This window comes from Amblyomma maculatum, chromosome 6 (genome assembly GCF_055883805.1).
Source record: "Amblyomma maculatum isolate TAMU_Amacu chromosome 6, ASM5588380v1, whole genome shotgun sequence".
NCBI classification, from domain to species: domain Eukaryota; kingdom Metazoa; phylum Arthropoda; class Arachnida; order Ixodida; family Ixodidae; genus Amblyomma; species Amblyomma maculatum.
The window spans coordinates 963,314-987,500 of record NC_139349.1 but is presented as its reverse complement, the minus strand read 5'-3'; the positions used below and the strand labels follow the sequence as shown (position 1 = coordinate 987,500).

Below are 24,187 nucleotides of genomic sequence, written 5' to 3'. Positions count from 1 at the left end.
TCATTACTGAGTGTGCGGTAGAAGTAGGCGGTAGTATAGCTAGAGATTATACCGGTAAACTATGTATGTAAATTAAAGGTTTGATTAAGAAACGACAAAGTATGAAAGCCTCCAACTCAGCAGACAGGATAGAACTGGCAGGGCTATCAGAGCTAACCAATAGGCTTAAAGTATCCAACACAAGGAAGTTTAACATGATGAAAATCTGCCATGCTCTAAAGAACAGTCGTAGCCTAAAAGCGGTGAAGAGAAAATTAGGCATAGGCAAAAACCAGATATGTGCTTGGGGACAAGGCAGGGAATGTCATTACTAATATGGAGAAGACAGTCAAAGTAGTTGAGGAGTTCTATGCTGACCTATACAGCAGCCAAAGTAGTCAGGGCAGTACTGAGATCGGCAGTAGTCAAAAGCAATCGGACGTTCTGCCTGTAACAAGAACGAAGTTAAGAAAGCTCTAGAAGCTGTGAAAAAAGGGAAAGCAGATGGGGAGGATAAGGCAACTACAGATTTGTTGAAGGGCAATGGAAATATCATTCTAGGAAAAGTGGTACCGAAATTCTTGAAGAACTCTAACATTATGGTAATTCATAAGAAAGGGGATGCTAAGGGCTTGAAAAATAGACCAGTCAGCTTACTATTCATTACATACAAGTTATTTACTAAGATAGTCCCTAACAGAATCAGGGAAACCAACGACCAAGCAGATTATTGAAACGGGTGCTCTACCAACGATCATATGGATCATATGCATTCTGTAATAAGGGAGTAGTTACTCATTGACATCCACTCAAGTGCTGCCATACGGCTACAAAGGAAAGCTGTTGGACCAACACTGTTCCCACTTTGATTTATTGATCAATTTGCTCTTGCCCTACCATCTGTTCTGCTGACCATTCTGGTTAGCTCAGTTGATAGAGCAACTGCACCGGAAAGGCGGTGGTCCTAAGTTCAATCCCCGGACCAGTACGAAAAGTTACGAAGTTTCTGAGAAAACTGTATAGCTTCCCTCTGTAGTCGTATGGCTGCACTTGAATGGATTTCGATGACTAATTACTCACTTATTAGAGATCTACTCCACTTTGTGGGATTCCCCTAAATATTCGACCAATATCCATGCTATCAACCAAGTGATAGAAAAATGCTTGGGATATATAATCAGCCCCTATACATGGCATTTATTGATTACGAGAAAGCATTTGATTCAGCTGAGACCTCAGCAGTCATGCTGGCATTGCGAAACCAGGGTATAGATGAGCCATATGTGAAAGTAATTAAATTTTCATAAAGGAAGGAGTTGGACAATTAGACATGATCTCCTCAGTACTATTCACCACTTGCTTAGAGGAAGTATTCAGAGACATGAAGTGGAAGCTGTTAGGGATATGGGTTGATGGAGAATACTTCAGTAATGTGTGATTTGCTGATGACATTGCCTTGCTAAATAACTAAGGGGATGAACTGCAAAGATTAATTAATGACCAAGACAGAAAAAGCAGAAAGGTAGGCTTGAAAGTCAGTATGCAGAAGACCAAGGTAATGTTCAACAGCCTTGGGAAGGAACAGCAGTTTACAATATGTAATGAAGCTTTGGAAGTGGTAGGCAATGTGTCTACTTAAGACAGGTAGTAACTGTAGATCTGGATTATGAAAGGGGAATAATAAGGAGAACAAGATTAGGATGGAGCACATTTGGCAAATACATGCAGATTATGGCTAGCAGCTTACCAGCATCGCTCAAAAGGAAAGCATATAACAGTTGCATCTTACCTATACTCATCCATGGGGCTGAAATGTGGAGGCTAATGAAAAAATCTCTAATTGCGCTGAGGACAATGCAGAGGGCTATGGAATGAAAAGTAATGTTTAGAGATGGGAAACGGGCCGAGTGGGTCAGAGAAATAACTCGAATTACTGACATTTTAGTAGAAATCAAGAAGAAGAAATGGGCATCGGCAGGGCATGTGGTGTAAAGAGAGGATAACTGATGGTCGCTTAGGGCAACAAATCGGATGCCAAGGGAAGGAAGCGTAGCAGGGGGAGTCAGCAAGTTAGATGGGCAGATGAAGTTAAGAAGTTTGCAGGGGCCAAGTCGGTACTAGTAGCACAGGACTAGGTTCATTGGAGGAATATGAGAAAGGCCTTCACCCTGGTTTTTGTAGTTCAAAACTCAAGTTTCCTTTTTGAAAATGCGGATTGAAATTCTTAAAACACAGTTGGTGAGCTTACCCGAGGAGACTAATTTTGATGCAGACTACAGTGGCTCAGTGGCTTTGGTGTTAGGCTGCTGACTGTGAGGTCACAGAAATCCTATTCCACTGTGGAGGGGCAGCACCATATGTACGGTTTGATGAAAAATAAACATGGGAAAAGCCTGAGCAGACGTCTGACAGGTGGAGCCACATCATTAATTATATTCGTAGAATTCCTTTGAATATATTATCCTTTACTTTCTGGGGCGTAACGATTGTGCAATAGGACGGTATGAGGGGGCATAAAGTTATAGTGAGGCTGGTGAGGCTTCAGAGAATAAAGAGCCTTCGGTGCTAAGTAAAGTGGTGCAGTATAAAAGGACACTAGGTTACAGTGAGGCTTCGAGGAGAGGATATGAATAAAGAGGCATAAACCTGCGCAGTAATGTTTGATATTGAAGGAGAGCAGGGAGCAAAAGGAGTTGTCGAATCCCTGAGCTACCGGGAAGAGTAGGCTAGTACCTCCCCTTTCCTCTGCTTGCCGTGCTTTGTCAGAGCGAGTGTTGCAGCACCGGTTCCTACCAGAGAGCCTTCACTGCTCTGATGGATCGTGGCCGAGTTTGCATAGCTTATTGAGTCCGGCATTGTGGACTTAAGCGTTGTGGCAATGCTCGACCACCAGACGAGCCCTCACTTCCCTGTCCGCGCACCCAGGACCGCACACCCTGTCGGACTCATGCCTCATTCTTCCCTTTTTAAACTTATCCCTGTTTTCATGCCTTCTTGAATACACCATGGCATGTCACAAAAAAGGCTCTTTTCATATATTCATGACACCACTATGATGAGCATATTTCAGTGGTGGCCAAATCACGCATTTGCTTAAGTCTTCTTGCAGTCAGTGCACATTAAAGAACACCGGATAGTTAAAATGATTCGTGCAACTTTGGGATGATAAACTGCAAAAACCAACCAGAGAAACTCTGATGGCCCCGGGTGTTGTCCCAGTTTCATGTCTCTTTTACTAAGCTAAAATAATATGGTCACTTGTGCTGTGATTGAAGATGCTTTGTTATTGGCAGTTGGCCTTTGTACTTTGCCTAAGTCTTCTTACAGGAGGTTGCTCACCAACTTTTGCCAGGAGAGCTGAAAGGATAGTTGGACACTGCACACAAGTTGAAAGCATGTCTCTTTAGTTTCTAGGATTTCTTTATTCACTTTATGCATACTAGTACATGCATGCTCACTTTTGCTTCTCAAGGCTCTTACCACCAGAAGAGCAGCTGGAGGAGGACACGGTGGTCGATGACGCTGCTGAGGTGACCTTGGAAAAAATTGAAGAAGAAATGATGGAGGTGTGTTCTTTGATATGTTTTTCTTGTTTCCAGCATCCAGTCTTGTGAAACTTAGCATACACTTTGCACGCATCTTCTCCCTGCACTTGGTGGTAAAAAGCTTGCCCTTCCTTCGTAATAATCTAGGTGTGATAGAGATTCGTAATAGCATTACAAAAATACAAGAGCAGCAGATTTCTGCTAACAGTACCACTGAAGATAAATGTTAACTTTTGTTAAATTTCGGATTCACGTTCAGCATGCATATGAATTTTGGTTGTAATAATTGCACATGGTATTCATGGCACTTATTTCAAACCGATGTTGCTGCATGCCCTGTGTTCATATTGCTTTTAGCTTTGTTACCCAAGTGTGGTATTAGCATTTTTCCTTTTAGCTAAACTGTGCATTCACAGTCTTGTGTTGTATGCTTGTATCTGAGTTTGTAACTTTGTGTAAATATGTTGATACTGCCCTGAGAGCTAGAATACGCTAAAAGAGGGCTGCTAGCAGGCCAACGTAATTCGATATGGATGGCAATTGATTGTCATTCTCACTTAACCTCAGAGTGAGCTTTCTTTTTTCTTCCAAGTGCAAGTATGTGCAATTTCTCACTTGTTCTTTAATTGTAATTTATTACTTGTTTTCAACTAAGTAATTTCTTGGCTACTGTCACTGAGATGCAGCAAATAATTTACGCTCTCTTACTGTGGCTTTGTGCATCTCAATTATTTAACCATTCATAAACAGTGTCAGGTTCTGGAACACATGCTGCTTTTTGTGGGCAGATCTTTGACGTCACATACAGTTCATGTCTTCATCTCTCATTGTACTCCTTTTAATTTGCTAGGAGTTAGCAGCAGATGATGAGGACGATGATGATGGCCCAGTGATGGACCTGGATGGCCTCAGAACACTGTCCGCTGGCCGCATGGTAAGGCTGCTCTATTCCTGTGGCAAAATAATTCACTTAAAAGCAGCAGTAAAGGAATTATTGACCGGCTGTGGTGTTCTTGTGATTAATCCTACAATTCTTGTGTTTATCACATGTACCTATCTCATGTTGGATAAATTTCACTGTAGCTACCAATTTGTTGTTCTTGACTGCTATAGTAAACTGCTATAGTAGTGTATAGTAGTGCTATAGTAGTAGAGTATAGTAGTATAGTGCTAGTATTCTGCTATAGTAAACTGGGATTTAGTAAAGTGAAACTGCAGTCTCATTTTACCAAATGATATCATGACTGTTTTGCAACAAATCGTGGAACAAGGCTTTTTTTTTTTTTTTTTTTCTGAGAAACGAATGACAATATAACGCACCTTGTCCTTCAAGGAAGGGGGGGCTTAATCACCAGACTCACGAGCTATGAGGAGAAGCCAGCTTCACAAAGGCCTTAGAGGCGCGAGGCAAAGCATGTGGCGATCAGGGGAATAATAAATAAAGCTGGTTATGAATGGGCAAAGAAGGCGGCTCAGTCTATTGAGAAAGTAAACGAGTAAAAGTGCAGCTGGGTGTTGGAGGAGGGAAAAACAACTAAAAATTTGCAACTCTGGCCAGCGCAAAACATGCGGCCGCAGTGACAAGCTGTGGCGGCACGGCATGTGTGGTTTTTGCCGCACTTGACTATGTTGCACGCATTTTCCCAACTACTGCTTCTTAAATGATGCTGAGACAGTGGAAGACAGTGCAGTGTTCATGAAAAGCTTTGGTTTTCGCATGAAATCAAACTCGCATTGTATTCGTAGCCATTGTATTCATGCTAAAGCGATAATTCCTCAAGGTGTAAGTGAAATCAAAAACCTGATAATGTAAAATCTGATGTCTGCAAAACGAAATGTATAAAGAGAGAATAAGGAAACGATGGCAGGTGTTTTGCAGTGTTACTTTCAACGTCAGATTTTCTGGAGAACAGGTTGTTGTGAAACCAGATGGAAATACCGAACACAGACACATGTAACGACTGCAGGTCTCCGTCTTCCCCGCTAACAGCGACCTTCTGAGAAAGAGCGGAGCCGACAGGGAGCCTCGAACATGAAAAGGGTGTTCCCATTCGTAGGGAGGAATGGGAGCACTTTCCACAAAGGCTGCTCATTAGCTCCACAGTCATAAATTTTGAGGCCGCGGCGCCGGCGCACGGCTGTCGGAGCTGAAGAGGCGAGCGCCGACAGTAACAGGGAAAGGAGGAAGACGGTGGCCAAGCGTTCAAGTCAGCGACACAAGCCAGAAGCTCTCTTTACCCCATCCTTTTCGGACGTACCATGTATTCGAGTCTGTTTTCCTCAAAAAATGCAGTTGTCTGCTCACTTTTGTCTAATGTCGAACCCACCGTTTTAAAGTTATCTCACATATTGGTGCCGAAACCCAGGAATTAGATCAAAGTTTCTTGTGAGCCTTTCATCATTGTGTGTGAGCGGGTGAGATCGTTCCAGCTGCCCCTTTGGAAAAGCCTCAACGAAGACAACAGTGAAGTAACCGACAGCCATGGAAAAACCTAAAGGGAAGAGGAGAACGCGGCATGGACAAAATACAGTCGCGATTAAGGAGGTCGCAACAGCAGTCCAGAGCTGGGATGCCAGCGTCGAGACCCTGACAACTCTGTTGTGCCAACTGGAATGCAATAATAACGAACTGCGACGAATCAACGACGAGTTAGAGGCTTCTCTTCCAGAAGAGACGTTCGAGTCGGAGTGCGTTGAGGCCATCTAGTATGACAATAGAGCGATTCCCGCCATCGGACAGCTGAAAGGAAGAATAGCTGCAGTGCAGGCGACAACAGCTTCATCGCGCGACGTGGCCACGACACAAGCAATACCATCAGTGCCGCCACAAACCGGGATCAAGCTTCCAAAGCTGCAACTAGAGACATTTAATAGTGAGCTGTCCAATTGGCAACCGTTTTGGTAATGCTACAGGGGCGCTGTGCATGAAAATGAGGGCCTCTCCAAAGCAGAAAAAATGTACTATTTGAGAATGTTGCTATCCGGACCTGCCTTGGCAGCCATCAAGGGAATGCAGACCACAGAAACATGCTACAGCAATGCTGTAGAAATGTTGGCAAGGAGGTTTGGTGACAAGAGCAGGATTGAGCAGGAACACCTCTTAAAGATTAAGAACATTGCCAGCTATTTTGTCGTCAAGTGATGTGCGGGGGTTCCGCCGTCTGCATGATCATGTGCAAGCTCACATCAGCAGACTCAAAGGACTAAGAGACAGCTCATCAACATACACGCCAATGTTGACTGAGATCATTTTGTTAGTTCTGCCGAGAGAGCTGGTGATCGAATTTCATCAACAGGCTAGCTGTGTGACAAGGAAAAATGCCGAGCTCGGATTGGCCATTGATTCTTCTGCTACGACAAGCAAAATAAGCGAGGAAATACTTAAAAAAGTATTAGAATTTGTCCTATTAGAAATGTAAAGTAGAGAGAGATGCGTGGAAGGTGCCAATGTTGTCCTGGAGGTCAGGAACCAAAACACAGTGCACAAGACGACCTCAAAATCTGCGTATGGAAATTCTCGCCGACTGCAAGTGCCGCGGTGTTGCATGCTAATTCCTGCAGGGTAGAAAACTGTTTCTTTTGTGCATCTCAAGAGCGCAATACAGAAAGCTGCCCATCAGCCCTCTCCATCGGTGAAAAAAGGAACACGCTAGCGAAGGCAAGACGATGCTATCGCTGCACAAAGTGGGGCCACCAAGCGAAAGACTGCAGACGACAGATTAGTTGCATGCACTGCAAAAAGCGGCACGCGTTATCAGTTTGCAATCCCAATTGGATATCGGGAAGCAGCATCACGAAAGCAGGAGAGACAAATATGGCACCTGCTCATACCACAGCCAACGTACACACCACTATTGGCAAAGAAGAAAATAAAGAAGTGGCTCTGCAGACGTTCCGCGCATGGGCTGTTGGGGTCAGTATGCAGGGCTACATACGAGGAGTGTTAGATTAATGAAGTTGGCACACATTTATTTGAGAAGACATCTCACGAACGCTGAGACTGGGAGTCTTGGGAGAAAAGGACTTCCAACTAAACACATTCGGCGGTGCTAGCACAGATGTCCGAATATATAGAGTTGTCGAGCTTTGTCTACGGGGACAATACGACCAAAAGGAAATGAAGGTGGACGCTGTCGAAGTAACTTTTATATTCAGCGATGTTATGCAGGTACCAGTGGAGCACAACTTTCTACAAAAGATGGAGAAGAATGGGGCATTGATAGCCGATAAATTTTTATGCACCGGCATGCCAGCAGTGCCTGGCATTGGAATACCAGTTGGGTCAGACCACCTGTAAAGGTTCGTGATAGGAGAAGTTTGCCATTCTAAAGAGGACGAAGAATCAACTGCCATGAACACCACCTTAGGGTGGACATTCCAAGGTCCTTTTAACATCACCAGCACATTCAATTTGGTAACTAACGTATGTGTGCTGAAAATTGGAATCGAGTCTGCAGATCAAATGACACTACAGAAATTTTGGGAGTTGGATGCAATCGACTGAAGGTTCACATGTTTGCTTCCCGGGCTTGTCATTAAGACAAGCCCGGGAAGCAAACATGTGAACCTTCAGTTTTAGGTATTGCATGGACAGGCGACCGCTACGAAGTTGTGCTGCCATGGAAAGAAGACAGTGCCGAGCTGCCGGATAACACAACTATGGCATTGCATCGACTAAGCAGTTTGACAAAGCGCTTTAGTCGCGGCAAGGAAATGATAAAAAAGTATGACTCGGCAATTAGAGGTTACTTGGAGGAAGGACGCGCGGAAAGAGTTCCTCAGGGAACGAAGACCGGCCATGTGTATTATATGCCACACCAACCAGTTTTCAGAAATGAGTCGACCACTACCAAACTGCGTGTTGTGTTAGATGCCTCGTCGCACGTTCCCGGCAAACTGTCGCTAAACGACCATCTATAGAAAGGACCCAAACTGATCAGTGACTTGGTGTGCATATTAGTACGATTCCGCCTACACGAGGTAGCATTTGTTGCCGATATAGAGAAGGCATGTCTGCAAATCAATGTCCGACCTGAGGACAGAGATGCATTGAAATTCCTTTGGTACAGCTGCCTGCCTATTGCCAGAGAACCGTTGCCCAACGCAGAAGAATGGAGAATGTGTAGAGTGACGTTTGGCACTGCAGCAAGCCCCTACCTTCTCACTGCCACACTTCTCCATCACTTCGAGAAGAAAAAGGACAATCTGAAAGAAGCAGCAAACATACTGAAGGAATCCATTCTATGTGGATGACTTGGTAACGGAAACGAAATCAGACGGTGAGGCAGTAAAACTAGCAGCTGAAGCAGCAGGCATAATGAAAAATGCTGGAATGCACCTGCGAAAGTGGACATTAAACTCGGCCGCAGTACGAAGAGTCCTGAGCAGTGGGGACTGCTCAGGGCTTTTCGCACCTTTTGTGTCTCTGACGAGACACAAAAGGTGCTTGGTCTTCACTGGATGCCCGCGAACGACAGCATGGTATTATCGCTCACAAGCGTGCTAACTAGCATGAGCACAGGCAGCAAAACTAAACGTGCGGTATTGCAGGCATCATCAAGTGTGTTTGACCCATTGGGCCTTATGTCTCCATTTGTTGTCTGGGCAAAGATATTATTTCAGAGAATGTGGGAAAGGGGGTTAAGTTGGGACGAGCCTTTGCCCCTTGATTTGGAAGCGTAGTGGGCACATTGGTATTTAGACCTTGTGAAGCTTAAGCAACTACATTTCCCGCGCTGCATCATGCCCAACAATGTAATTTCTTGGCAGTTGCACATTTTCTGTGATGCAAGCCCTTAGGTTTACAGCTCCTGCGCCTACTTGAGGATTTAGGACAGCAGGAAGGTGAGCGTCAGCCCTCTTTTTGCAAAGCCGAGAGTAGCACCTCTGAAAGCTCTGTCTTTACCTCGACTCGAATTAATGGCAGCCCTGAGTGATGCAAGAATAGCAACATATTTGCAAAATATAGTCTCTCAGAAAGCGGAAACATACTTTTGGTCTGATTCAACAATCTGCCTACATTGGATCAAGAGCTCAGCCAAAAACTGGGAGCCTTTTGTGCAGAATCGAGTTGAAGAAATACAAAGTGCCAGCCACCCAGAACAATGGATCCACTGCCCGGGTGCGAACAATCCAGCCAAGTGCCTCACTCGAGGAATGAAAGCAGAGACACTCTTGACAAGCAGACATTGGTGTAATGGTCCAGATTGGCTTGCAAAATCCTCAGGTAACTGGCCATCAAAATGTCTGCTCGAGTGTGATAACGTACTCGCAGATGACGAAAGACAGAAGCAGTCGAGCCAGCTCCTGATTGAGGCATCCCATCTGCCACCTTTGCTACAGGCAGACACTTTCTGCAATTACACTCGCTTGCTGAGAGTGTATAGATCATGAGATTTATGGTGGCCATGAGTGGTGGCCATGCTTTCGATGTCACTGGCATTGACTTTGCAGGACCCTTATACACAACGACCAAGAATGTTAGCTCCAAAAGCTACATCGCCCTTTTTACCTGCGCTACAACGAGGGCCATTCATTTGGAGCTTGTCTCCAATTTAACGACAGAGTGTTTTCTGCTTGCCTTGAGACATTTTGTTGCTCGTAGAGGATTACCATCGGTCATTTATAGCGACAATGCATTGGCATTTAAGAAGACATCAAAGGACGTCAAGGCACTCTGGAACATTGTTCGCAGTAGAGAAATGCAGGACTACTGCAGTTCATGTCAAATCAGCTAGAAATTCATAATTGAAAAAGCAGCTTGGTGGGAACGGATGGTGAAATCCGTAAAAGTCGCCCTATGGAAAATCTTCAGTCGTCAGAGCCTCTCCTTTGAAGAGCTTGCCACCGTACTGACTGCTGTAGAAGCCACCATTAACTTCCGACCGCTAACTTGCACAACAAATGATCCGGGTGAGCCATCTATTCTGACGCCGTCACATTTGCTGACCGGCAGGAGGCTGACTTCCCTCCCTGAAACAAGCTCAGCCCGTGTTCCGTCGGCCACTGCTTCGGACATTACTCGTCGCTTCAAATACCGACAATCTATCGTCAACTCATTTCGGAAGCGATGGCAAAAAGAGTACCTCTTGCAACTATGGTCGGCTCACACAGCTGCAGCAAGTCCGGCCAACACTCTGCAAGTAGAGGACATCGTCATTGCCCACGACAATAATGCACCAAAGCACATGTGGCCCACCGCTTGCATTGTGGAACTATTCAAAGGACGAGATGGTCACCTGCGTTCTTGCGCTATAAAGATGCCATCCAGAATGAAGTTACGGCGACCTGTGCAACTCCTGTACCCTCTAGAGACGAATGTAAAATGAGCATACCCATTTTGGGCAGAGTGTGTTGTGAAACCAGATGGAAATACTGAACACAGACACATGTAACGGCTGCAGGTCTCCGTCTTCCCAGCTAACAGCGACCTTTTGAGAAAGAGCCAAGCCGACAGGGAGTCTCGAACACGAAAGGGGGCATTCCGGTCGTAGGGAGGAACGAGAGAATGTGCTCCCGTTCCTCTCGTATTTACTTATTACTAATTAATTAATTAATTAATCAATTTGCTTTGCAAATTTATGCTGTATGTGCCAGGGTGGTCTGCACCCTTTGCATATGTCATGTTCTGGCTTGCTGAGTATATGATCTTATAACGTAAGTGTGCGTTTGTGTCAGAGAATGTAAATATGCATTCGAGGATGAGAGTGGTGCTTTAAGAACTTAAGAAAGAATTACAAGTGTTCCTTGGTGCGTAAATCTGAGTAGTCTGTTTAAACAAGACACTCCCAGTTGATTTTTCCTCTGGATCTTATAGGGGGAAAGATGTTGATGATGATGGTTGTAGGATGCTTGACGTCTTGCAGGTTCGATGTTGCTCAATCACATTACTCGAGGACACTTCCGGAAAGGTTAACTATTTATTAACAATTAATAAAACAAACAGAAAGATACAAGCAAGGAGAAAAATATTTACAAATGACTGACTCGCAGTTTTACCTGACCAAACCAGCCTTGGCTCTCGCAGCAGCTCGCTAAATTGAACCTCCCAATGATGCCGCCTTGTTCGTCAGCAGCTCCCTGGCTTGAACTTTTTCGATACGACGACCCGGTTCCTTCAGTAGCATGCTCACATCGACTTCTTTTGACTAGCTGGTCACCTGGCTCCTCTCTTTTGAACCTCGACATGGACGCCTGATTCTTTCCGCAGCAAACGTACTAGAACCCTCCACGACTCTCCGGTCGCCTAGCTCCTTCAGCTCCTCACTGACTTGAGCCCTCTGCGTCCTGTTGATCTCGACCAGCAGCCTTCGTAGAAGCTTCCGACGTCAGTATTTCGACACTGACTTACATTTCCTCCTTTAGGACGTACCGCTGTGCAGCTTGTCCACCGACTTGATCTTTCCACCTTCCGTCAGATGCCTCGAGCAGAAAGACGTTGCAATCCTGTCGAGACTGCGCCAGTTGATTTTCCCTCTATAAGATCCAGAGGGAAAATCAACCCTCTCGTTGCTCACAAAATTTTATCATTTTGCTTTTCTGAGAAACTATGATTCCTCTTCACCTTGTAACAAAGGCACTGTGCTTTGTAAGCACTGGGTGGATGTATTGTGGAAAGCTCAGGTGTGTATGCCAACTGCATATATATGCTTCTATGTACAGCAAAGTGATTACTCGTGCATTAAAAGGAGACTAATAGAATCAAACCATTGAATTGGAAGGGGATCACAAAGTAGTTCAGCAATCGGTATTTTGATAAATGAGAAATGGCAATAGATAATCCCACTTTAATCAAAATGCAAGAATACACTACAGACCTATGCCAGTGGCGTACAGCCCGTTGCTATCTAGATGTTGATAGGCTTATTATGCAGAGGACAGTGCTCTGGAATTAGTCACTGCCTATCATAGGGTGTCTAATCAGGTTACCAGAATGCCTCAAATATAATAATTGTTTGTAAATGGTAGGCTACTGTTGGTTTCTATGACATGTTCAGCAATCAAGCGAGCAAAGCATGCCACGCAAGAGTTGTCACTAGACTCTGGTTAGTTGGGTTGACTTCACCCGTGGACAGCGATGTGGCCTGGAAAATGAGTGCTAGTGACCAAAGACCACCATCAAGCAAACCACACACACACACCTTGTCAGCGGTTTCACATGCAGCAGGTGCCGAAGTACCGAAGCAGTTATTTTAGCGCATTAATTTGAAATATGCATCAACGTCCAGTGTATCTGGGCTGGACTGACATATTCTAGCCAATTCCTCTTATAAGCATGCGAATATATTTACGAAAGCTTTATATTTGAGAGCTTTTGTGAAGAATTTAAACACTGCAGGCACTCTAAAATATCATGGCCTTACCTGTACAGGCACGGACAAAAGTAAATGGAGCAAGCTGTTAGTTTGCGGTATATACCTGCAAGTACTGTGCACTGAGATGCTTGTCGATGCACAAATGGTGCTTCTCTATTTTAAATATGGAAGAAGTAATTGCACTAAGAATGAAGTAATGCTTGGTTGAGTGATTTTTGTACTTGCATCGGCTTTTTTCTTTTTTGAACAATTTTTGAAAGCCTGGGTAGTGCTTTTACCTCACGTGACAATATGTTAATAAATTTTTTTTTTTTTATGAATGAAATAACAGGTGTGTTCGTTATATGAGCAGATGTGGTAATTAGTGCTGAGGCAACTGGTTTAGTTCGCATAATATTAATAACTGATAATAATTAATAATAAATATTAGTTAAGAATTAAGAATATATATAACAAGGAAGGAAAGTGCTTCCTAAAAGAGCTGTGCAAGATATATGAAACTGTAGTCCTCCTGTGGCCTGTAAGGATGTGCAGTAAGTCATGTTGTTGCAGGGCGGATCAACTCAGGCAAGCAATAAGCCTGAGGAAATCCTGCAGTCAACTGTGGACAGCGCTGAGTGGAAGATGGAAGTGGAGAGGGTTTTGCCACAACTCAGGGTCACCATTCAGCCTGACGCTAAGGTCAGTCAAATGCGATCCAGTGGTTTGCTCCATCCTGTTCTCATTTACACTCTTTTCTCGTGAGCTGCATAACATCTGTCAAATATATAATGGCCTGTATATTTCAGCCCATAAGTTAGCTTTCTGGCATTACATTAGCTGTAGTGACAGGCAAGGCTTTCGTCACTATTTTGTTGCGACTGCAAAATTGGAAGTGTGGCCAGCACTGTACACTAAATGACATTACTGTTGCCAATGGAAGCTGCTCTTTTATCACCTTTTACCTTAATCAGCAGCCAGAAAGCTTTTTGGGCTCTAGCTCAGATTCTTCTGCCACCCTTATTAGTATGGCCATGGTCACTCAGTAGTTAGGGCGCTTGGCTGCTGATCTCGAGGCTCAGATATCGTCCCATCCACTGCAGCTGCATTTCGATAGAGGCAGAACACAAGGCACTCATGTAGTGCCTGATATCAGTGCACATTGAAGAACCCTAGGTGGTTGAAATTTTAGGACACCTCCACTGCAGTGTTCTTCATAGCTGATGTCTCTATGGGGCGTTGAACCCTATACACCAAATGTACATCAGGGACTAAAGGCTTTTAGCTGTCATGACATGCATTTTTCATCCAATGTTTATATTGGGCCCTGTTTTTAATGTTTGTAGAGACCTACTATGAAAGATAGTTTGAAGTCTATCTGTCAGCACCAATCCAACTACATTTTATACATTTAACCTTGAAAAAAAAAAATCTTTTAGCAGAAATTTTGTTATTGAAAACATTCGCTTCACAAGTACAAGAGCAGTAAGCCACTTCATGCTGCTTATCTACTTTGCGAAAGCCTTGAAAGCTAAATGTGCATAGCGTTAAGAAGATGAAAAGTAAGTGGCCGATTACACCAACCACTACGCTGACAACAATGTTGAAAATCCACAATGCAGGAGTGAGCGCCGAAAATTGCACTCAAAAATGCACATACAATAATACAATGCAGTGTAATAAATTCTGCATAGTCGTATTGTTTGTACATCTTGCATTTAGGTTGCTGACTTTAACACTGTGCCTTTTAATTCATTTTCACCATAGGGCTCTGGTAGATTGGCTTGTGGAAGGCAGAGGATTGTGGATTAGTGTTGTTTTCATGCATTCTGAAGGTCTGAGGAGGGCGGAGTGGTTGTAGGGGAGGCTCACAAGTGAAAGATGCATTTTTACTGGTGGTGGCATGGTGTATCTAGTTGAGGGTGCCCAGGAGATAAAGGCTTAAGATGGACAAATGGATAGGGAAAGGCGTAGGCAAGCAGACAGACAAAGAGGTTTTTGCTGAATAGTTACAGCTGAAGATGGCTTTGACCACAATTATTGCAAATAAGTGAGCTTCTCGCCAACATGTAGATGGAGAACAGTGTACGTTTTGGCTGCCACCTGCAACGAAATTGCAGTGTGGCGTTGGTATGTGGGGTTTAATGTCTCAAAGCTGCGTACGTGCTGTTCAGGGATCATGGGCTTCGAGGGACGCTGCAGTGTGCAGGACATACGAGTATATTCGTATTTCAGCTCCATCGGAATTTGGGGGCTGCAGCGAAGATTCAGTGCCTCAACCTTACGATCAGCCGCAGAATGCCAGGCACTGAGCCACGTGTTCAACTTTACTGGCTTTTTCTGGCATCATGCGGAGAAAAGAAATAAAGATGAGACATTCTTTGTTGCATGAAAACAGTGTTCAGCTCTCGTTTTCATTTTTGAAGAAGAAGAAAAAAAGATTGTGATTTTCTGCCATTGAGTCTTGTTCAAGCAAAGAATTACCTTTACAGAGCACCTGGGATCTCAAAGGTATGATGCAGCGTAGTTATTGATGGTTTTGTCATTTCTCAAATTAGGCGATCTAGTTATAGCACACACAATTTCATTGTTGGTAAAACTCTTCTCTCTCCAGTAAATTGTGCCTGCATCAACACTTGCACGGTCACAGACCAGTTTCTGTTGGGCGCAGCACCAGCATCATAAACTGCCTTTCATAATGCTGCCACTCCATCAGACGCAATACTTTCTTCAGGCACTGCTATGTATACTTACCCTGCTGCGTCGAGGCCTCACACCACCGGAGCTCACGCTGCTTGCACCTCGCGTTACGCAAGTGCTGCTGGGGTTCACGTGCGCAGACAGTGCGGACAGTGCTTTGGGAAAAGCCATTGCTGATCATAAGAGGCGTAATTTTGTTACTGGCACACTATAAGCACACTATAAATATAGCTCAGGTAAAATAGGCTACAGTTGATTTCTGCATTGCCTTTAGCAGTGAAGCAGACCGCTCTAGAGACGCCGCAAGTGTTCTGTCAGCAAGGCTGGCTTTACCACACAACCATTGCACCGAATGTTAGCTTCTCCACGTGACAGCAGTGTCACATTGAAAACAAGCATGTCACACTGGATACCACTTTCAAGCAGAGAAGACCTTCCCCTCGACAAGCTGTTTTAGAGCGTTCATGTTTCCAGCAGGTGCCCAAGGCTGATCCGGCTCTACGTGTGAGAAATGATCCTGCGGTCGCCATTATTGGAAGCGCACCTAGCAGCTGCACAATGCACAGTTTGATGTATAAAATGTTCCGCTCAACAGGAGTTCGATAAACGAGAACACCTCTCCTATACTTTTGCACAGGATACTCAAGGGGATATTCTGAGAACTCGATGTAGGCAATAATTTTTTATATCTGGGTTTGGTATATCCAGAATTGACTGTTCAGATTAGTTCACAGATTACCATGCAGAAGCACGATGAGGCACATTTTGCAGTGCTTACATGAGGGCTCATTTCTCAGGAATGAATTCTTTGGCATTAACATTGTTTTGGATTGCTTTGTTGTGAGTGCTTCCTATAATCGAGTACAACTCGATCAAAGCGGTCGTCTGACCAAAGGCATTGACCGATGTTCGTGACATTGTGTTTAGTTCGTGGGTAGTACCCTGTCATGCCAGGTTATCCTGTGCTCAACTCCATGCCTCATTTGTGTTACAGGGGATTAAGCACAGACTAATCATGACATCGTGAAAAGCATTCGGCACCATATGCTGAGGGGCCTCCATTCAAAGGCATTTGCCTGTTTATTTTTGAGTTGTGTCTGACTATAGTATAGTTAGAGCATTTCAATGAGTGTCACAATGTTAAAAAAGGGCTCAGTGATGAACCTCTATTCATCAGCCAGGAATCCTCGGTAGTGTCAGTGAAAGGTAAATGTTGGGTTTTTGCTAACAAAATAAAGATATATTTTTTCAGTATTTGCAAGACTGCTGTAGTCTTTCAGATGTGATGTATACAAAGTCCCCTTGAAGCAGTACCCTAGTAGTCTGAGATCACTTGGTGCAGCTTAGGCATGGTGCGACAAGAAAGAAGTGGATATATGCTGTTAAATACTTTCCATTTACCTTTACTAATGAATGCACTTATGGTGTTTCTTATGAATATACTGAAAGGGATTACAAAGACATCATTACCCCGTGCTTCCTTATGCTACCTTATGTTGAGTTTTTTTAAGATATTCTGTGAGTTTGATACATTGCTCACTTATTAGTGCTGGTTATGTGACTGTCCTTCCTCTGGGATTTTGTCTTCAATATGGCAGCGTATGGGCAGCCCATGTAGTGAGTCCCTGATGAGAGAATATGGAAGGAATGTTGCTGAGTAGTGTACACGTTTGCATTTTTGTATATCTCCCGTGTAACAGAAGAAACAAATGGTTTTACGCACAGCGGATGAGAAGACTAAGTTTAGAGTAAATGAAAGCTTCAATGGGGAAAGGAAGGGGGTGTGTAGCTGCAGCGGGACATATCTGGTTCGTAATTCCCAAATAGGTAAGTGGGGGAAGGAAAAGGCAGAAATAGGAATTGAGTGAAGGTAAGAGTGGATGAGGGTGTAGTAGTGCGGGTAACAGATAGTTGTTGTCTGGGATGGGTGGGCAGTGACACCCTGTAGTGCTTTGCAGGACTGGCGTGGTCACCTGGAGCTCATCCACCAGCAGAGGCAGGAGTTGGATGAGGGCTTGAGGTCGACGCGAGTTCAGCTGGAGCGGCTGTCTGCTGGGCTCGGCTCAGCTCTTGACAAGCTGGCGAGCCGTGAGAAGTACCTGAACGCACAGCTGGAGGTGCCCTTGGCCCAGTATCGGTCGGTGCAGGAAGCCTTAGCACGCACCCGTGAACACTACCGAACCGTCAGCGGCGGCATCACAGATCGCTCGCGTACGCTCGCACAGGTGGGTTTCACTACTGGTGCTTCACTTAGGTTAAGTGACTGCGGACACACGATGTTTGGTTGCGTTTTCTTTTTTAGAAAGGTATGTGTCAGTCATTAATAGTACACAGATCTCCTTGTGGGGTTTGCATATGCCTGGTAAATAATTTTTAATTAAATACCTTCTGCAGTTTAGGTTTCCTCGGGCATTAAGAAACTGCGATATGATCGCTGCTTTTTTTTTTTCCGTTCACTACAGCTCATGTGCCAACTTGCTCATTTAACAAAAATGACAATAAATGAAAAAAGATTAGCAATAACATTGCCACCTTTATATTCATTGTGCGACCTTAACTGAATTTTGGTGTCAAAGCCACCATTTGAATGATGAAACCGAAACTACATTGTAAAAGAAAATCGGTTGTAGATTATTTGTCAAAAAACTAGGGGGGGTTCTCAAGTTCCGCCTTAGAAGCAGACGCGATAGCGCCTTTAACACTGCCTGTTCATTCCGTGAATTTCCTTTCTAATGGCATGGCTGTTCATTAGCATACAGTCGTAAGGTAAAGCATACGCTAGGCTCACTTTTACTTGAAAGGAGCAACATGGTTCTGTGGTGTATGAGTTGCATGCTCGCTTCGCATCTGAAGAGCTGGAGTTTGATTCCCTATACATTCAGGAGAATTTTTCATTTCTTTGCTTCCTTGTAGATTTTTGCATTACAGCGGAGAACAGCAATGACAACACCGGCTGTTCTGTGACACGGGGCCATTAACGCTATCGTATTAAACTTTTATGCGCCGATTTGTGTTTATTCATTGCTCTCAGTCCATGGCCCTGAGCAAGAGTATAGCTGATGCTAGGATAAAAGAGTTTGAATTTTAATGTCTTGCGCATAATTACAAAAAAAAAAAAAAAGAAGAAAATAACGCACATCCAATCTGTTGTCTTTGTACTAATGTATATCAAGTGACCATTTTGGCCATTCAGAGAGTTATTGCTGGCCCCGCTGGGGTGGTGCAGTGGTAAAACGCCCGACTACTGTGCCGGAGTTTCCGGGTTCGAACCCAACCTCGGCGGCTGCGTTTCGATGGAGACGAAACGAAGTGGCGTCCGTGTGCTGTGCGATGTCAGCGCACGTAAAGATCCCCAGGTGGTCGAAATTACTCCGAAGCCCTCCACTACGGCTCCCCTTTCTCTCTTTCCACCTTCACTCCCACCTTCCTCCCTTCCCTTACGGCGCGGTTGAGGTGTCCACAGCAAACAAGTAAGACAGTTACCGCGCCTTTCCCGTCCTGTGAACCAATTATAATTATTATCGCTGGGCATTATCCTGCTCCTACAAAGAGTCAGTCAGGGAACTGCTCAAAAAAGCATTTGAGAGAATGCATTATTTAAAAGGGCATCTACAGAAGTTGTTTGGACATAGGAAATACTGGCAGGTGACTACGTATTTTCTATAGTCTCAGTCGCTTTGGGATGTTAGGTGCCAAACCAAACTAGATCAAAAGAATTTGTTAGAATCATTAGTGCAAAGGATTAAAGCCATTGCCGAGGATAAGTTCAATTGCTATCGGAAGACTGTTGCCGCAGATATGTAATTGCCGTCTCACTTCCTTGTTGAAGCATTCTCGCACTTAAGGTGCCTGCATTCTAATGTGAATTTGAGTGACGGACTTCAGCACATAAATGTGGCAGCCTATTGGATGATGATGGCTTCAAATGAGTTGCCTTGCTGTGACTTAACAGTTGCCCATTTCTTGCAGATTACGGAAGAGCTTGAGCAGATGAAGCAGGAAATGGAGGAGAGGGGCTCCAGCATGACAGATGGAAGTGAGTTTCTTGGTTACACTTTCTTGACTTGCATTTTGGGGAAGAAAATGTCCCAAGTGACCAACAGGCTGCAACTACATGTCTGCTGACCTGTGTATAGTCAGCAGACCACCATATCAATTTTTTTATCACTGAAGGTGTCTCCTGATTGGGGAAAATTTTTTAACTGCCCAAGAAAACAAAAAAAAACAGAGAATCTGACTATTGCTTGGATCTCATTTTCTTCATTCAAAACGTGGAGCGTGTTAAAGGTTGGCCTCGGTTGCGACGGCCACTTCTCGATGGAGGTGAAAAGCTAGGCACCCGTGTGTTGTGCTATGTCAGTGCACATGAAAGAACTCCAAGTGGTCGAAATTCCCACAGCCCTCCATCATGGTGTCTCTCATAGCCTGAATTGCTTTGGGGCATTAAACACCACAATCCAGAACAAACCAAAATGTTTTAAAGGTTAGGTACTTGATCTTGAACATAATGACAATTTTTTTATCACAAAAGGTCTGTTGCAACTATTCAGTGCGTTACAGTGGGTTAGCTATCTTAGTTATTGGTATTTTATGCCATTATTATATTGATATCAAAAGTTGTAGCTGTCTGGCATATTAAATTCTTACTTCACAGGTCTTACTTCACCTCCATCATTCAGAATTTGCCTCGAAAAGATTTTAATAGCCTTGGAGAGAGTTAAACCTTGAGTTTCAAAACATTTGCTCTGATCTCATCAGATTTGCCTCTTTAAAACTGCAGCAGGCATCTAGAAGTGTTGTTTTTAATACTCTCCTCTTGTGTTCAGCGGCCGCATCCTTTCATGGACTTTAGGGTACACAAGTGTTGACGAACGACGCTTTTTTTTTTTTTTAATTTTGAGTTTAACTATTCTTGCTGTTAGAGCAACCTTGTGCATTCTCCTCTCACATCAAAAAACAAAAGAAAAAAGAAAAAAAATCAGAGCTGGAATTGGTAGGGAAATTATAAACAGCTCAGTTAAAGCACTTATGGTGGCTGGTATGAAAGTTACAGAACCAACCTATTTTCAACCGTATGATGTGTCAAATCACATACGTGCCTGCAATCATGCTTGGGCAGGCGGATAGGTCTATACATTTTCTCCCCAAGGCTAGTTACCGCTTCACACTCTTGGGAAGTAATAACGGAGAAAAATATTTTCACCGATGATGCTGATCTCTTTCACAGGACCTTTCTATAACTTCCAGTTTCATTATTTTCTCAACTTGTTTTGGGCTAAACATCACGTTTTTGTACAAATTTCATGTATCTATATTTTAGATGCAAAGACCAAATTTGGTGTGCAATATATTTTGAAGTATGAGGAATGCAACTAGTATATAGGTTTCAATGCAATCAGTTATATCTTTGAGGCTTAAAACTTCTTTAAATATTCAGGTGCCAGCCACTGAAAACAATGCACCAGATGTAAAATTGTCTCAGAATGATGAATCTCTGAGTGATTGAGGTTAGTTTGCTCAGTTGTACACCACGAAATGCTAGAGACAAGCAAGAACATTTTGTACAGCTCTGTTACACTTACTGCTGCATTCATCAGCTGCCTAGGTAGTTAAATATTGTTACAAGAGACACTCGGTTATAAGAGACATTTGAAAATGGTTTGGTTGGTTTTCCTATGTCTGCCATGTGAACAACATTGCATACAAGAGACACGGTTACAAGAGACACTTGGTTACTAAGGGCAACTTTTTCAGCTCCCTGCACCTTATTTAGAAGAGACACCTTGTACATTATGCACTTCAAATCTCTTTAGCTAAATTCTGTTCCATATCGGCAGTCTTTATGTTGCAATATGTCAAGAACTGAGAAGGAGGGCTTCCCCATGATTGGAAAGTCAAAACGACCCCCATTGTTTCAGCCACTGGCATCGCATTACTGTCACCTATGAAACAAATCAAAATGCGTGAATGACATCCAGCATTTTTAACTCCTTGCTGTTAAAATTTGATCACAAGATGGAAGTTTGGAATCCTGATGTCTTTCTTTTTGTGGACAATGCTTCTTGCAGCACCAAAGAAAACACAGAGAAACAGGACCTTCCAAGCACGTGCAGCCATTCCTTACGTGCAAGGGGTCAGCGAGGCACTATCGGCCGTGTTTTCAAAATACGGCATGCGCATTGCCTGCATTCCGACCAGAAAGCTCAGGAACCAACTCATGAACTTGAAAGATAGGCTGCCGATTGCGGCTTTTCCAGGCGTTGTCTACCAGATTCCATGCGCTGATTGCCCCCAAGTGTACGTTGGCAAAACAGGAAAGTTTTCAAGACAACTCAACGAGCACAAATGTGACATGAGAAATAACAATCACATGACGAACGCCATTGCCGAGCATGTGCAATAACATACTCACAATATTGACTGGAGCAACACCACTATTGTTGCCAAGGAAAGAAGCACATCATCTCGGCGGCTGCTGGAATCACTAATCATTCAATCAACACCAGCTACCATGAACCGGACGCAAGGGACTATGCTAGCCATCTACACACGCTCGTTACGTCACGTGCTACGTGATTGTTTGTCCAGCTCAATGAACAAGGAACCCATATGCGGTTCCGAAAAGTCTAGAATTTTTTCTGACTTGGTCAGTGACTGTGCTCCACTTCTTTTTTTTTCTCTCAGTGATTAAATGTAGCCACCATCTCAGGTCACAAGTTACTTATAGGTCACCTTGGCATTTCATTACTATAGGCAGTCTGTTCATTAGTGAAATATGTGGTTGTACTTATAGTTGTGCTTGTAGGAGGAAGTGCTGCTGCCAATAGAAAAAGTAACAGAAGAGAGCATCTTCCAACAGCTGTGCACTACCGTGTACACTTGAAACACTCCTCCTTTGTTCAAGTCTTCATTTCTGTTTTTATATCTCTACTGCATTCTCTCCTTCAACTCCCCGAATTTTCGGCTTTGTCGTTGTCTTCAGGTGTTGTTCAAAAATGACGCTAACTCCATCCCGTCCTCCAGTTCAATCTTCTGTCTCAAACCCGTTCTTCTGACTCATGACAAGTAGATAGTGAATGGCAAAAGCATGCTTGTCAAGTCCCGTTGCATGTAACAAGTCAGTCACATTGGGTGGTAGCAATAAGTTACTTTGATCTTGTTGGGGCTCTGCCGAAAACATCTTTCGGCGGAGACAGTGTTAAGGACAGAGACAATGCCATTCCACATGAATGGCAAGAAAAGGACACTTCCTTCTTCGTGGTTGCTGTCTGCCCCCCAAGCAGTGCTCAGGATCTCTTTAGAACAACAATAAATAAAAAATGAGCCCCCCTGATTTAACAAAATAGCTAGTTTTACTATAGCTAGATAAACAGTAGGCACACAAGGGAATAGCGCAAGCCTAACTGCGACCACTACTGTACTTTCCTTCCACCTTGAATGAACGATATCTTATTCTTGCTCTCTGGGTGCCTGAGTGTTCGACTGGTCTCATGTTCAAGTTTGCAGAACTGTATCTCAGGTTTTGATTTTCTACCCAGTGAGGCCGCGCTATTCATAACATTCTATGATAGCCTTTGTTTGCCATATGTGCTGCTGACAAAAAAGAGCATGTTATTAAAAAAAAAAAAGGAAAAAAAAAAACACTTTCCAAACGAGGATCTGCACACCAAGCCGGCTGTATTCCTCGCACTGCTTGCGCGCTTTAAAAATGGTGTTTGTGGCTCGTCTTGTAGAACCTGGAGCAGTACGCACTTAAAATTAGATTCACCATACTTCTGTCTTTTTTTCCTTTTTTTTTTTTTTTAGTTCATAATGAAATGTCAACCTCTACGCATAGCCCATAATTATGCCGCCATCAATGTTATGAGTATGAATCGAGCAGCAGGAAACTGCAACTTTAAACTAAACATTTCTCATCAAGAAATGCATCTCTTGCTTTTCTATGAACATTGATAAAGGCACAGAAAACCAAACAGTTGAATTGTCATGAGGAGAAATAGTGGACGGAGTTGCTCCTTTTAAGTTGACTGCCAATGAGCACATCATCCCACAGTTGCCAAAAGCTGTGTAATGACATACGATGTGCATTTCCTTCCAGCTCCTCTGGTGAATATCCGCAAAGCACTGGCTCGTCTCAAGATGGAGATCACGCAGATGGATGTGAGGATTGGTGTGGCTGTGCACACCCTCCTCCAGGCCAGGATCAAAGAAAAAGGAAGCCTGCGAAATGTCGCAGAAGCATCGGCTGTCAGCTACGACTCTGTGTACTAATCTGTACTAAATCAGAAGAGTAAATTTTATTGAAAGCGACCCTTGTTGTCATTTGCTTAGGTAAATGCATTGTTTTTGCACCAACAGTTTTTTTGGGTGTTGCAGCAACTGAATAGTGCCTATTGCCTTTCCTGCTTCTTAAGATAGGGAGAGAGACTAAAGTCTGTAGAAAACCGGTTAGTGCTAGCACTTTTGAAGTCTGCCATGAGTTTGTTCTGGTTTGTGTTGCATTAACCCAAAAAGGTAGGTGCTATTCAGTAGGGCAACCCTGCAAGCAGTTTATTCAAGATTTTCGGGAAAATAAGAGCTTCCTCGGATTAAAATGCTCCAGCAGAGGCTTCTTTCATGCTTTCCTTTTATTTTGTACGTGCATGCAGACTAAGGAACGCACAGTGCAGG

General features: G+C 43.7%; 1 protein-coding gene across 1 annotated transcript in view; it reads left to right on the top strand.

Moving 5' to 3' along the window:
* Positions 1 to 23,821, top strand: part of IFT57 (intraflagellar transport 57) — a 29,104-nt gene extending 5,283 nt beyond the window's left edge. Inside the window, exons 6-11 of the mRNA XM_084605452.1 lie at positions 3,452 to 3,545; positions 4,375 to 4,458; positions 13,391 to 13,519; positions 17,476 to 17,742; positions 19,487 to 19,553; positions 23,616 to 23,821. Of these exons, the coding sequence (XP_084461578.1) occupies positions 3,452 to 3,545; positions 4,375 to 4,458; positions 13,391 to 13,519; positions 17,476 to 17,742; positions 19,487 to 19,553; positions 23,616 to 23,788 (814 nt within the window). The 3' untranslated portion in view covers positions 23,789 to 23,821. The remainder of the gene's footprint in view (positions 1 to 3,451; positions 3,546 to 4,374; positions 4,459 to 13,390; positions 13,520 to 17,475; positions 17,743 to 19,486; positions 19,554 to 23,615) is intronic.
* Positions 23,822 to 24,187: the final 366 nt, after the last annotated feature.